Source organism: Schistocerca serialis, chromosome 1, assembly GCF_023864345.2.
Source record: "Schistocerca serialis cubense isolate TAMUIC-IGC-003099 chromosome 1, iqSchSeri2.2, whole genome shotgun sequence".
Classification (NCBI taxonomy): domain Eukaryota; kingdom Metazoa; phylum Arthropoda; class Insecta; order Orthoptera; family Acrididae; genus Schistocerca; species Schistocerca serialis.
In genome coordinates, this window is record NC_064638.1 from 792,392,257 (window position 1) to 792,408,403 (window position 16,147).

Consider the following 16,147-nt stretch of genomic DNA (forward strand, 5'->3'; position numbering starts at 1 on the left):
GATCAGTGGTCCACGGGCTCGGCCTTGGGGAGCACCATACTTAATGGTTCCCTAAGATTCTAGAAAACACAGGATACCAGTGATATTGGAAGTTTGTTTTGTGAATCATTTGTCCTACTCTTCATGTACATGGAAGAGACCCATGCTTTCTTTCAATGATTGGGCATAGTTTTTTGTCAAGGGATTCATGTAGAACCTTATAGGGATTGCACTGAGGCTGAAGATTGTGAAATGTTGGTGCTTTTAGCTGTTTCTTATGTATACGGACACTAAGATCTATAGCACTCATCTTTACGGGCCTTACGCATGGATGTTTGTTTTGTAAAGGCAAATATGAAAGCGGAGTTTCTCTTTTTACTTTGTTATCCTCATTTTCAGTTCCTGTGTCATCAATAAGTGTTTGAACACAAACGTTGGTAGTAGTGGTAGCTTTAACATATGAACAGATTATTTTTAAATGTTCTGAGGGATCTGTTGATAATATTCTGCTGTGGTAGTTATTGAAGGCCTCATGTATTGCTCTTTTGACAGCCAAATACTTATCTTTGAGTGTGTATATACCTGTACTTCTATGCTTTGTTTTACATGTAATGTTCAGTGGTCATTGTTTCTTTATAACTTAATTTACAGAGACAGTATACCGTGGATGGTCCCTCGCATCACACACTGGTCTACTGGATACATATTAGTCTAGTGTTTGGTCAACTATTCTTGTAAACTTCAGTCACAGTTCCTGTAGTAACCAAGTAATACACAAAAAAAAAACCAATCCAAGTCACACAAATGTGGCTTTATTCATAACCTCTAAATATTAAGCCTCTTGGAACTCCACAAGATGCAGAACACTAATGTGCACAACACAAACTAGAAATATAAGAGATTCAGTCAATGCTGCTCCATGCATTTATAGCCTTGTGTGGAGACGGTGCTGTGTGTGCAGCAGAGACAGTGCCATGTATATACTTCCTACTGGTGGCCAGCCCACACTGATAGAGTTGGCTAGTAATTTGAATGCAAACACACGGTGACTCACACTCAGCACACTCACAGCACACCTCTCCCTCATACAAAGTTGGTGCTCTGTCAATGGGGGAGACACCGGTGGTCCAACAAGAGACACATCCATCAAATCCAGAGTGGCGGCAGCCAGTGCCAATGGAGAAGGCAGGATGAAGTGTGAGGTGGGCACTGGAGCGTAGGGTCAAAACGAGAAGGGGGCTGCTCCACTGCAGTGAAGATGGGCTTTAGGCGGAGGGTAGTGGGGCTGGCAGTGGCAACAGGGGCCACACTTGCACACCAGTTGCTTTCAGCTGCAAAGGCGCTACAACTGATCAAGATGGAGAGCTACCAGCTCGTTAGCAATATGTATGTCACAAAAAAGGCGTCTCTGGTGCCAGACATCAGTGACCAGTATCCACTGGACCAGTGACCAAACCCTCGCCCTCACACCAGTGATTCCGGTGCGGAGTGGCCAGATAAACCCAACAGTGGCAGGTGTGGCACAGGCTGCAGGAGGTGGAGGATTGTGTGTGGCTGCCAGCTGTGATGTAACTCACCTGGACATTGCTGCCCCATATGTCTGAACCAATAGGTGATGAGAAAATGGAGAAGGGCATCATCCAGTGAGAATCCACAACAGACTTTTTCATTTGTGACTTGAATGTATGAACCAGTCATTCCACTTCACTATGTGATTGAGGATGGAATGGTATAACATGAGAGTGCCACAATGGGAGCAAAAAATTGAAAGGTGTGAGAAACAAACTGGAGCCCATTATTGGAAACTAAGGTATAAGGCAACCTCTCAGTAGAAAAAAAACCCTCTAAAGCTTATGAATTGTGACCTCAGCCAATTGATGCACACAGGAGAATGTAAGGAAACCAAGAAAAAAGCATCCACAGCCAAGAGCTGGAAGGAATGCAAAAAGGGACTCGCATAGCCTACATGAATAAATTCCCATGGCAGGTGTGGAGTGGACCAGGGCAACAGAGATGCCCCAGTAGCTCCCTGTTGTCAGTACACTGCTCACAAGCTGTGATAAAATGGACAATTTTTTTTCACAAATCCCTGGCCAAAAACATCGCTCCTAGTTAACAGTTCAATGCTTAAAACACACACAATGGCCTTGGTGGAGAAGGCATAGAATCTCATCCCATAACTAACGCAATAGGAATGACTACTCTGGTAGAGAGATCTTCCATGGACACCAGCAAAACAATGTCAAAAACAGAGAGGTGATACCTTAAGAAAAAATAATTGCACAGGGTGGTCTGAAGCCTGACCTGATGGTTTATCTGTCAAGCCCTGTTGAAGAAACCGAACCACCTGACGGAGAGCCAGGTCGGTGGCAGCAACAGCTGCTATGCACGAGCTCATTATTGGGAAAACCTTGACCAAGCCCTGCATTTCAGTGTCAAGATAGAAGCAAAACAATTCCTCACAATCAAAGCTGCGGTCAGGACCCACAGGAAGGTGGGACAAGGTATCCGCATTGGCATGTTTAGACATGGCTCAGAAATGGATCTCATAGCTGTAGCAAGACAAGAACAGTGCCCAGCATAGTAGCCAGTGTGCTGTCTTGTCAGACAAGGAAGTGTAATGGTTAAACAAGGAAACCAAGGATTTATGGTCGGTAATAAGATGAGACTTGGAGGGGGGGGGGGGGGGGGGGGGAAGGGATGTTCAGAGCATAGACTATAGAAAGAACCTCTTTTTTCACATCCTTCGACCACCACCACAACCACCTACTCCACTGCTCACAAGCTGTGATAAAATGGACAATTTTTTTTCACAAATCCCTGGCCAAAAACATGGCTCCTAGTTAACAGTTCAATGCTTGAAACACACCCAATGGCCTTGGTGGAGAAGGCATAGAATCTCATCCCATAACTAACGCAACAGGAATGACTACTCTGGTAGAGAGATCTTCCATGGACACCAGCAAAACAATGTCAAAAACAGAGAGGTGATACCATAAGAAAAAATAATTGCACAGGGTGGTCCGAAGCCTGACCTGATGGTTTATGGTCGGTAACTATGCCATCAAAAGCAGGGCTACCTGTGAAACCAGTCATGTGATCTACAAAATGAGTTGCAACCACTGTGCTGCATTTTACATGTGCAAGAAAACCAACATGGTGTCTGTCCATGTGAGTGGCCACCAACAAACTGTAGCCAAGAAACAACTAGACCGCCCCCCCTTGTTGCTGAGCACACCACACAACATTACTTTCTTAATTTTGACTGCTTCGCAGACTGTGCCATTTGGATCCTTCCCACCAACACCAGCTTTTCTGGATTGCGCAGGTGGGAACTCTCCCTGCAATATATCCGATGTTCCTGTAACCCTCCTGGTCTCAACCTTCATTTGTCATACCATATTGCAGTGCCTGTGTTATTCTGATGACAAGGCACCGCAGCAACCACAGCTGTTACGAAACACATCAAACGTATGGTTGACGACATTTGGAAGTTTGGGTCTGGTCGTGAGTCATGCACAGAAAGCCAAATGGTAAGGTGAGCGCTTGCGATAAGCAGGAATTCTGGGTTCATGTCCCGGTCTGGCACAAATTTTCATTGTCACTGTTGTCATTCCATATTATAGCTGATGGTAGTCATTATTCGCAATTGCGAATTCATCTACTGTGTTTCATTAGTCATTCTCCTTACCCATCTAGCCCCTTCCCTGTTCCCATTCCAGCACTACACAGCCCTCTATTCCACCAATGCACCCAGTCTTTCCACTTCTCTCCTTTTCCACTACCCCCATTCTCTCCATTGTGATCCATCTAATATCCCACATAGCTGCCCTACCCTCTCTCCTCTTCATTCCTGCACACTCCCATCAGAACCATTGTACCATCCGCCTCCCCTACTCTGCTATCTTACCCCCTCTCCACCCCAGCCTCCTCCTTAGCACCACCCGGTTGCCTCTTCCATCACGCCCTGCTGCTCATAGTCTGGCTTCAGCTGCCACAGACTGTGGTCACGTGTGAGTGAGTTCTGTGTGTGTGTGTGTGTGTGTGTGTGTGTGTGTGTGTGTGCGCGTGTCTGTGTCTATTGTCTACTTCTACTTTTGACAAAGACCTTGTTGGCTGAAAGCTAATTTTGTGACAGTCTTTTTGTTGTGCCTATGTGCGACTCAGCAACTCTGAAAGTCTCAGGTTCAAACCTTCTTCTCAGTTCATAAATAGAGGCCCTTGATCAGATCTGGGACAATGCTGCTGATTATAAGGTTTGTTCAATTCCATGGGGAAGGCTGGTGTGCCTGAACCTTCTGTGGCAATCACTGAAATGATCGAAGCCTGACTTTGGAGCTCAGACAACAGACATAATGCATTTCAATGTGCCTGACAATCTGTAGTTGATTCCATCCTGTTCCCTCAGTGGCTTTCGAAAAACCTCTTCAACCTGTTGAATGAGGCCTCTAGGTATATATACAGTGTGTATAAGGTAATTCTTCCCATTCCTTACTACCGATTCCCTAATGGGTGCCATATATTTACTCTACATTCAAACTGTTGATAATTATTGAACCTCTGGCATTTTGCAGTTGCTTCCCCCTGATAGTCGATACAGCAATTTCCCAACAGCTGAAGTGTGTCTCATTGCCTCAGTTTTAGTTTCATTGGGGGCATCACCTAAATCTGTTCTCCTTAATCTCTGCCTTCCCTGTAAAAAGAGTCCTTTGACCTACCACTCTCATGCCACTCTCAGTCAAGTGGACAAGTGGAGATAGGTCTTGTATTTTCTGTAGAGGAGACAGTATCCATTGGAGGAGATAGTACTTGAGGTACTTTGGTATCTCTGGTCAATGTATTTCATCCATTTGCAACAGCTACTGATCATGGACAGAGGTCATGACAATACCCAGCTCCTTAGAGACAGCAATTAACTATCTCATGCCTGAAAACTGTGTTCACAGTTGGATGCACTGTGACTGGTGCAATATTCTACACAACAATTTGCTGTCTAGCAAGCTGATAAAATAAGAATCTTTATGAATAATCCTTTTCTGTGTTTCAGGTTGTCCTCCACACAGAACTAGAACGAAAATTGCCTCATATTCTGCTTGATAAAGTTGATAAATCAGAAATAATAGAGTATCCAAATGAAAGCAAATGCAAAATAGGATTTCTTGACTCAGTCCTTAGGAAATGGTTCTGTAGTCCATTTTCACAAGATGGTAAGTTATGCAACTTTTCATTATGTCATCAACACTGACAGACTTTGTTCAGTAACCTTAACTATTACAAGAGCCAGAAAAATTACTAACTGTGGCTGGTAATCAATCCTAAAAGTTAACAAAATGTTACTGCATATTATATAGACTTCTCTGTATGTTAGTAATCATAAATATAATCTTGTTTTATGAGGCACATTTTGGATAAGCGAAGACAAAACATTTAACAAAATGACTGTGCTAGTTTTCGTATAAGATAGTGAAGTACAAAGGGTAGGTTATCCCAGAATAATAGCAATAGATGTGTAGTTTACATACAACTTTGATTATTGCCTTACAACTAGTGAACACTAAAATATCAATATTATGAAAAAGAAAGTTGCTACTCACCATATAGCGGAGATGCTGAATCGCAGTTAGGCACAACAAAAAGACTGTCACAAATAAAACTTTCAGCCAGTAAGGCCTTCGTCAAAAATGAGACTACAGTCATGTGTGTGTGTGTGTGTGTGTGTGTGTGTGTGTGTGTGAGAGAGAGAGAGAGAGAGAGAGAGAGAGAGAGAGAGAGATCTATTTTTGATGAAGGCCTTACTGGCTGAAAGCTTTATTTGTGATAGACTTTTTGTTGTGCATATCTGCGACTCAGCATCTCCGCTATATAGTGAGCAGCAATTTTCCTTTTCAAAATATTGTTACATTCCATCCTGGATTTTCCATTCTTTGAACACTAATATATCATAAATGTATTCTGCTATATGATGCACAGCAGTGAAAACTGGTATGAAACCAAAGTCAGCATATGTATGCTGTGCAAATCATTATATAGTATATGAAAGAGGGTATATTTTATTGTGTCATATATTAAGATTACTTTCCATTCCATTCATGTGGACTGTGGATTGAAAGATTCATTACATGTCTCTGTGCATCCTGTCTTTCATCCTTAACTTCATTGTCATTACAAGTGCATGGGAACTGAAAAATGCTTGTACGTTCCTCAATACAAACAAATTCTTGAAATTTTCATGTAAGTTTCTAGTAGATACCATAAGTACTAACATTGTCAGGTAGTTGAGATTTTTCAGAATTACTGTTGCACTCTGCCATTAAGCAAACAAGCCAATCACCTTTGGTGTACTGTCAGTAACACCAAATCTGTATCTGTATATCTGAAGTCCCTGAAATGGCATTTTGTCTCATAGGGAACTCATATTAGTTCTTTTTTTCCATGTTTTTTAAACTCCTCAGCCATGAGCTTAGATTTCATTAAAGAAAAATCTATGTTAACAGAAAAATGCATTGTTCTGGGACTAAATACGATTAAAATACTAAAATTTAAAAAATACTGGTGTGATTCACGAAAATTTTAGAACACGTTCAAAGTCAATACTATACTATGTGATCAAAAGTATCTGGACACCCCAAAAAAGACACATGATTTCCATATTAGGTGCATTGTGCTGCCAGCTACTGCCAGGTACTCCATATCAATGAGCTCAGTAGTCATTAGATATCATGAGAGATCAGAATGGAGCACTCTGCAGAACTCATGGACTTCTAACATGGTCAGGTTATTGAGTGTCACTTGTGTCATATGTCTGTACATGAGCTTTCCACACTCCCAAACACCCCTAGGTCCACTGTTTCCAATGTGATAGTGAAGTGGAAACGTGAAGGGACACATACAGCACAAAAGCGTACAGGCCGACCTCGTCTGTTGACTGACAGAGACTGCCGACAGTTAAAGACGGTTGTATTACGTAATAGGCAGACATCTATCCAGACCATCACACAGGAATTCCAAACTGCATCAGGATCCACTGCAAGTACTATGACAGTTATGTGGGAGGTGAGAAAACTTGAATTTCATGGTCGAGTGGCTGCTCATAAGCCACACATCATGCTGGTAAATGCCAAATGACGCCTCGCTTGGTGTAAAGAGTGTAAACATTGGATGACTGAACAGTGGACAAACGTTGTGTGGAGTGACAAATCACAGTACACAGTGTGGTGATCCAATGGCAGGGGGTGGGTAAGGCGCATACCTGGTGAACGTCATCTGCTAGTGTGTGTAGAGCCAACAGTAAAATTTGGAGGTGGTTTTGTTACGATGTGGTCATGTTTTTCATGGAGTGGCTTGCACCCCTTGTTGTTTTGTGTGGCACTATCACAGCACAGGCGTACATTGATGTCTTAAGTACCTTCGTGCTTCCAGCTGTTGAAGAGCACTTTGGGGATGGCGACTGCGTCTTTCAACACGATTGAGCACCTGTTCATAATGCACGGCCTGTGGCAGAGTGGTTACATGACAATAACATCCCTGTAATGGTCTGGCCTGCGCAGAGACCTGAGCTGAATCCTATAGAACATCTTTGGGATGTTTTGGAACACCGACTTCATGCCAGACCTCACCGACCAACATCAATACCTCTCCTCAGTGCAGCACTCCGTGACGAATGGGCTGCCATTCTGCAAGAAATCTTCCAGCACCTGATTGAACCTATGCTTGTGGGAGTAGAAGCTGTCATCAAGGCTAAGGGAGGGCCAACACCATATTGAATTCTAGCATTACTGATGAAGGGCACCATGAACTTGTGAGTTATTTTCAGCCAGGTGTCCGGATACTTTTGATCATATAGTTTATGTATGTTAGAAAATGTGCAGTACCAGAAAACTTATGAAAACAATGCCAATAGAATGTGAAAGTACAGGTCATTGCTGACTGTAGTTCCAGTGCTACATTTAAAAAAAAATATTCTTGGCTTACAAGCCATGTCACTTTGAATAAAACACTGTTTTTTCCATGGGGACCCACAGCTTCTTAATTATCTAATAAATGAATACATTATCCATTGTAGGCTGTATTGTGGTTTATTAAAATTGTGCTATTAGCTAATTTTGGCCACAAGCCATTGTCAAGCACATTGCATGACTTCTTTTTTTATACATGCGACATAAAAGAATGTGATGAGCATGATAACGTAATATATGACATAGCAAATGAGCTTGATAATGACTCATGAGCAGAATTAGGTATTAGCACAATTTTAATAAAGCACAATACAACCTACAACGGGCAATGTATTCTTTTATAAAATTCTATCTTTTGACATTTAGAGGTACCCTTTTTTTTTTTTTTTTTTTACCAGTGCTGAAACAGAAACTCATCCATGGAATAGAAGGAGGTGTCCAAAAGAAATGATTTTCAGCTAGATTTAAAACTTGATCTGCTACCTGCCAGACGCTTTATGTTGTTGGGCAAATGATCAAAGATTTTTGTTGCTGAATAATGTACTCCTTTTTGAGCAAGTGACAGCTTCAATAACAGATAGGAAAGGTCATTTTTCCCTCTAGTGTTGAACGTATGAACATTACAGTTCTTCGCGAATCAAAATTGATTATTTATAACGAACTTCATTAGCAAATATATGTACTCTGATGGTGCAGTTAAAATACCAAACTCCTTGAAGATGTGCCTACATGATGTCCTTGGGTGAACACCACTAATTATTCTCACTGCTCTCTTTTGTACAATCAGTAATTTATGTCTTAGTGGTGACTTACTTGAGAAAACTTCTCCATAAAACATTATTGTGTGGAAATATGCAAAGTACATTAGGAGGCTTATCTGTTTATTACCAAGACTAGCGATTATATGAAGAGCGAAAGAAGCTGAACTTAATTGTTTGAGAAGCTCAGTAATATGCTTCTTCCAGTTCAAGTTGTCATTAATGTGAACACTCAAAAATTTGGAGAAATCTACCTGTTAACTGATCCCTGTTCATATGCTACATCAATTGTCAGTATGACTCTATTCAATGTACAGAACTGGATATAGTGAGTTTTTTCAAAATTAAGGGAGAGTCCATTTGCTGAGAAGCACTTAATAATTCTTTGAAAGACATCCTTAACAATATCCTCAAGTGCTTTTTCTGGAACCGGATTATTATAACACTCATGTCATCTGCAAAAAGTACTGGTTCTGCTTGTTGAACGTTAAGTGAGAGGTCATTCACATGAATAAGGAACAGCACAGTACCCAAAATTGAACCCTGTGGGACTCCCTTTGTGATAACTCCCCATTCACTAGAATTTACCACCCTCCCAACATTATTTGTGTTACTCAGCACAACTTTTTGCTTTCTGTTCTTTAAGTATGATTCAAACCAGCTGTGTGTATAGCCTTCAATTGTGAGGAGGTTTGACAATTGCATATTTCAATCTGTCTGGAAAAATTCCCTGTGCCAGCAAAGCATTACATATATCACTAAAGACTTCACTTATTAAATTAGAACATCACTTCTAAATTCCATTAGAGACTCCATCAACACCACATGAGCTCTTGTTTTTCTGTATATTTATAATTCCTTTCATTTCAGTGGGGATGATGGTGCCATTTCTAAAGGCCTAAAGTCCTGGGGAATGACATTTTTAACATATTTTTTTGCTTCTTCTACTGGACCCTTTAACCCTATTTTTGCTGCTACATTCAGAAAGTGATTGTTAAAAATACTTGCAACTTGTGAATTATCACTCACAGCATCATCATTTAGCTTTATTGCTTGTAGTGCCTTAATTTGTCTCTGTCCATCTTCATGTTTGTGTTTCTTCTATTCGTCTGTGGCAATCTGTCCCTGTTTGGAATCCAAAGGCACTTAATTTCTCTGAGATAATGATCTGATTCTATTCATGTGTTCTTCCTGATCTTCGTGTTCATGATCTCTTTAGTGTTTGTCCAGCTGATTGCTATGTGGTCAATTTGGAATTGCCCAAGGCAGGTGCATGGGCTTGCCCATGTCTTTTTCTTACTTGGTTTGGCTCTGAAGTGTGTTGTCATCAGTCTGATTTTATGTTCTCGACACAGTTCAATTAGTCTTTCTCCATTTTTGTTTGTCCACTGGTGTGCAAGGTACTCGCCCACTACTCCTTTATGTTGTTTCTCTCTGCCAATCTGTGCATTATAATCTCCTATGAGTATCTTTACATGTCTATATGGTGTGTTTTTCAGTGTATCACCTAGCTCCTCCCAGAAACTGTCTGCAACTTTCTTGTCTTTCCTGTTCTTGTCATTTGTAGGTGAATGTCCATTTACTGTTGTATACTTTTTGTTCCATGCTTGAAATGTCAGTGTTGATATCCTTTCTAACCTGCTCTTCATTTCAGTTATGCCATCCTTGTATCTATTGTCTACTATGAACCCTGTACCAAACCAGCTAGGTGCATGTCTTTCCTTTCCCACTCTAACTCCTGGTTTCCCTTTCAGTATTATGAAGACTTCTGACTCCACTGTATCTTTGTCAGTGTATCTTGTTTCTTCCATCACTAGTATTCTAATGCTTCTCTCTTTCATCTCATCTATTACCTGTTTAATTTTACCGGTCTTAATCATTGTCTGTACATTTATGGTTCCAATTCGGAAAGTCTTTTTAGTTTTAATCTTCCTTTGAGGTTCTTGGGAGCACCGACTCTTCCCTTATGCACTTTTTGGCAGGTCCCCCAGAATGGGAATGATTGCTTATGTCGACCTTGGTCAGTAGGGGATTGCCCCCCTGGGCAATCTCAATTCAGTAGTGCGATCCATTCCATGAGCTAAAAAACTTTTTTTGTTGGGACGGCTCATGTCCGTCCAGTTGTACGACTGAAGTTGTCAGCCACAGAAGATGAGCTCAGGCCAACCCTGACATGGGGATACAGATGCCTTTGGTAGCTGCCCCTAACATGGAGTACAAACACTACCTGCCATGTTTCAGTGGCTCTTCCACTGTCTCTGCCATTGGGAAGTGACGTCCCTCTTCCACCTTCCAGACCGATTGCCGGGCTTTCCCTGTAACCCTAGATAGGAGCCCTAACTGGGTGCTGCCATCCAGAGCACAGGTTTTTTTATGGGTTTGTTACTCCTCCCCCTCCTCCTTCCCCATTACTTATGAGATGGGACCCCAGGCTTGGGACCAGCAGTAGCGGAGTTTCTTTGTGGCTCATCTGAATAACAAACAAAAATGCAATTGGCAAACAAACAAATTAATCAAGGTGTCCACTGTGGTGTGTTTTGTTCTTACAATTAACTGTCATTGAATTGACTTGCAAACTAGGATGTTAGGCTAATTTTGTTTACTTGCACTTTGTGTTTTCTTCGGAAATTCAGTACTCAGACAATGTAGCTAAAGAAACATTTATCTGTCAAAGTGAGCAGCAAGAATAGTTTGAAGGGGTATCTGCAACTACCATATCCAAAAATGTGTTATTTTTGCTTATACTCTCTCCCCTGTAAATTCACATCTTCATAATCTTTCTGACCAATAACAAAAACCAATTTTTGATGTGATAGGATAAGTTTTATCAGAAGCATCATCGCCTATGAAGCAGTCATGTCATATACCATCTTTGCTGTAATTTCTGCATGTGTTTTATGTGGACATGACCACCAGCCTACTGTCCACTCATTTGAATGGTCAAAGCAAAACTATAGAGAATAGCCGAGTTGAACCCCAATGGCAGTATGTGCTGCTAAGCACAACATGCTGAACAGCTGCTAGGCACAACATGCTTGATCTCAGTAGCATCTTTACAACCCATGCTACCTGAATCATTCCCCTCAGTATCAAGTTCCCTGGTTACTTCAGCTCACTCACATTACTATACTTTTACGAGCCACATGAAAAGCAGGTGCCAAACCGATATTTATCAGAGTAATCCTAAGAAATTCAACCATATTACAGACCACTTAAACAAAATCCTTAAACTGCATGGGATTAGCCGAGCGGTCTAAGGCACTGCAGTCATGGACTGTGTGGCTGGTCCCGGCGGAGGTTCGAGTCCTCCCTTGGGCATGGGTGTGTGTGTGTTTGTCCTTAAGATGATTTAGGGTAAGTAGTATGTAAGCTTATGGACTGATGATCTTAGCAGTTAAGTCCCATAAGATTTCACACACATTTGAACATCTGATTAATGTAAGAGATAGAGAAGATTTGAAGAAGAGCTGCACAACGGTTATGAGAACATCGCACAAAAGACCAGAAAATCTGTAATAGGAGATGCTACAAGGAAGGCATTGTGTAATGAGGAGAGCCTTTCAATATTATGGGAAGGAAGATTCAAAATTCAAGACAGTGTCTATCCCAAATAAACTGCCACTGCAGTAAAATTACACAAATGTGTTCTGTGGAACAAGTAACTAACAAACTGAATTGTGTGAATACAGAAGATTACAGTCAGTTTATCCCCCCACTTATCATCTTTAAATGAAACATGAAGAGGAAAATGTTTCTTGTACATTATCTACCAGTATATGCATGACAGTAGCCTGCTGATGTAGATGTGTGTGTCTAGGGTCCAATTGGACACAACATGGGATCTCAGTTTTACTTATTGAGGTCATTTTGAATAGCAACAACTACCTTAGAGAGGTATGAGAATCTGAGAGAAGAATCCCCTTATGCAGGCAACTTCACATGCAACATTTCAACATAACAATGTCCAGTCAAATGTGACAAGAAATTTGCAGCCTCCTTTGAAGAACGCTGGCCATAACTGTTTCCCTATATTGCAGATTTTCTTGATATGTTACCCTCCAAACATGTCTTAAATGTAGATGGTTGGTAGTGATCTCCAGAAAGAAATGTTGACATATGGTGGATTCTGATTCTGATTGTGGTACAAGCTGCATGGAGGAAATTTCTGCAGGCACTTATCCAGACTGTGTGATGATACTGGTAGTTGTTTGATTGCAGAAGTTGGGATCATCACATTCTAATGAATTCTCATTGTCAGAGATCATGTGCTGGGTGGTTTTAATTAGACTCACAATGTTCCAAGTGCTGCAGTGCGGACTGTATACATCATGGGATGCTGAAACATGGTAGGTATGTTCATTAACAGGGCGCTCATGGAGTATGCTGAAAAAAATAATAGTTCCACATTCTGCCACCAGGTGAAAATATGGCATAGTAAGCAATCAGAATGTGAAATGTTTCCTGTTTTGATGTCAGTATATTGTTTGGCACTTGATAACACTTGTTGATTTCTTTTGTCAAGTAACTGTTGGTATAAAGGGATAAGAAAGTTGAAGTTTTCATATGAAATGCAATGGCTGTTGAGAAGAAAGACCATGCATAGCTGATGAAGTTGTTTTAACAGCAGGACATCAGCAGCAGCACTGAATTGTGGTAATATCACCAACAGAAACAGCTGTGAAGAGGCCAGGCCCCAAGTCAGTATGATCAACAAATCTGAAGATACAGTTGGATTAGGTAATTCAGAAGGAAGAGGGCAGTGGGCCCATTCCCATTGCAGTTATTGATGAAATTGTTGTAGCTATAGCTGACCATGCAGCACATGCCTCAAATTCTGCAGCAAGCATTTGAGCTTTGTCATGGGAAATTCTCTCTCATTGGTCCTTTGTTCTTCGGGGCCCATTGTGCAAAATATGTCCTGTAATGACATAATTGTTATGAATATCAGCCAGCTACACCACTATTTAAATGGCTTTAATTCTGTAAATCACTCACAGTCAGCCCATTTTGGCATATTGCCATTATCAGGTGCTCTGTAAATACATAAGTAAGTGATGTTCTTAATATAATTGTCTGTAACTATCATCAGAAAAGTTATAATACATTTATGTGGTGTTCTTTACCTCAAATGTAATATCATTGCTGCCATGTCTTTTCTTTTTTTTAGAATTATTCCTTTCGCCTCAGATGTATGCTGGAGATGTATACCTGACTTTAATTGGTTTTTATGTGTGCTGTTTTTCTCTTGGCAGCATGGTTGACAGTGGACCATTGATATTACATGTTTACATAGTTAGCATTATGAGTAAGTGATATGTAAAAATTTGATTGTGTTTTTATTATTTTTATAGATTTGATTCTAATTATGTATTTGTATGGAATTTGTTTTAGTTGTGGTTAAGATTTTTATGATATATTTTTATTTTTTATAATTTTGTTACTGAATATGTTTTGTGATGTTTTCCTGGTGTTACACCTTTGTTGTATACTCTTCATGTTGTCATCACTGTTACTATGGGTGTGTATTATTTAGTGTCTCTGATTTATTACTTTACCCAATTTCTTGCTTTATAATGTGAATAAAGTTTTCTATTACTTTTTGTGCTTTAGGCCACTTTTTCATTCATTAAATTTTGCATGCATGTGATTATATCTCTGTTTTCTCAGACAATGGAAAATCCAGGATCGACTGTAACAATATTATGAAAAGGAAAGTTGCTACTCACCATACAGCAGAGATGCTGAGTCACCAGTAAGGCCTTCATTAACAATAGAGGACACACACACACACACACACACACACACACACACACACACACACACACACACACACAACTGCAGTCTCAGGCAACTGAAACCGCACTGTGTGCTGTCAGCACCAGTGCATGATGGGAGTGGCGACTGGGTGGGGGTAAGTAGGAGGCTAGGGCGGGGAGGGGCAGGGATAGTATGGCATGGGTGGTGGACAGTGAAGTGCAGTAAGTTAGCTGGTGAGCAGGGGAGAGGTGGGGATTGGGTGGTGGGGGGGTCAGGGAAGTAGCCGAAAAGGAGCGAAGTAAAGAGATTGGGTATGATGGTGGATGACGGCTGTGTAGTGCTGGAAAGGGAACAGGGGAGGGTCTGGATTGGTGAGAACAGTGACTAATTAAGGTTGAGGCCAGGAGGGTCAGTCATTTCAAAAGACTCACATTTTGCCCCATTCTCAAATTCAGTCATGCAGGACTTGTTAAAGAATTGCTCTCTTCCTCCTAGTCCCTAAAGTGGAAACACTTTTTCATCACCAACCCTACCAATCAGACTCAAGCAAAGACCAATACTGAACTCTGCCTAACTCAGTTCACTCCTCCATTCAACCATGATCCACCCCCACTGTCCCCAAATCACCCCCAGTTAACTTTCCACACTTTCTTAACCTCGAACATTGCCTTGCCATCATTCCCCAATTCCCTCAACATGCAAAGTAACCTTACATCTACTGAAAGAACTACAGTACACCATCAAAAACTTATCCCGACCTTTTACTCCTACCTGTGGACAAAGGCTCCACCACCGTTGTTTTGAACCGCAAGGATTACCTGGCAGAAGGAGTCTGCCAGCTGTCAGATACTTTCACCTACAAACCTTGCCACAGGGTCCCCATTCCAGAAATCCAGCAGGATCTCCAGTCGCTACTCAAATCCTTAGGCCCTTCCCAGAACCTCTCCCTGCACTCCTACCTTCTACATGCTTCCTAACGTCCATAAAACTAATCACCCAGGGCACTCCATTGTGGCAGGTTATTGTGACCCCACTGAGAGAATTTCTGCTCTCATAGGACAACACCTTCAACCTATTACCCGGAACCTACTCACTTATATAAAAGATACCAACCACAGGATGTATACGACCCAGAACAACCGGGAGATCCGGGAAAAAGCCGGGAATTTTTTCATCCGGGAAAAAAACCAGGAATTTTTTAGAATTCCGGGAATTTTTCAATGTTCTAGTTTCCAGTTAGTAATTTTGATTGGTAAGAACCGTTACTCTAACAAAGGATATTATTGTATCCCACTACTGCAGAATAATACTTCAAAAATGAAACATAAAGAAGAGAAAAAAATGAAAATAACTTTAAATTGGAAAGGAAGTGCGCCATATAGAACAATGATACACAGTGCTCAAGCAAATATCTGCCAACAGCAAAATGTGTCAAAGGCTTTAGGAAGACTATGCCCTGCTTCATGACAACAAATTGCCTCCGATGAGCTTGAAGTCACAACTGTGTGCACTAGATTTGTTTTAGCAGTTACGAGTGGGCTCATGCGCATGTGCAGTTGAGTCACATTTGAGTAGTAGATTCTCCTGCTTCTGGCTATTAGAATGAGGCTGTTAGCTGTGCAAGCAGTCACAGCAAACAGCTAGATGCTACTGGGAAAAGGGGGCATCAAATTCATATTCTTGAGGAAAAAAAAAACT

At 41.1% G+C, this 16,147-nt stretch overlaps 1 protein-coding gene across 1 annotated transcript in view; it reads left to right on the forward strand.

The window, feature by feature from the left end:
• The window catches only part of LOC126434155 (transient receptor potential cation channel subfamily A member 1), a 222,678-nt gene that overhangs the window by 172,338 nt on the left and 34,193 nt on the right, over positions 1 to 16,147 (forward strand). The window contains exon 19 of the mRNA XM_050090453.1: positions 5,027 to 5,186. Coding sequence (XP_049946410.1) covers positions 5,027 to 5,186 — 160 coding nt within the window. The remainder of the gene's footprint in view (positions 1 to 5,026; positions 5,187 to 16,147) is intronic.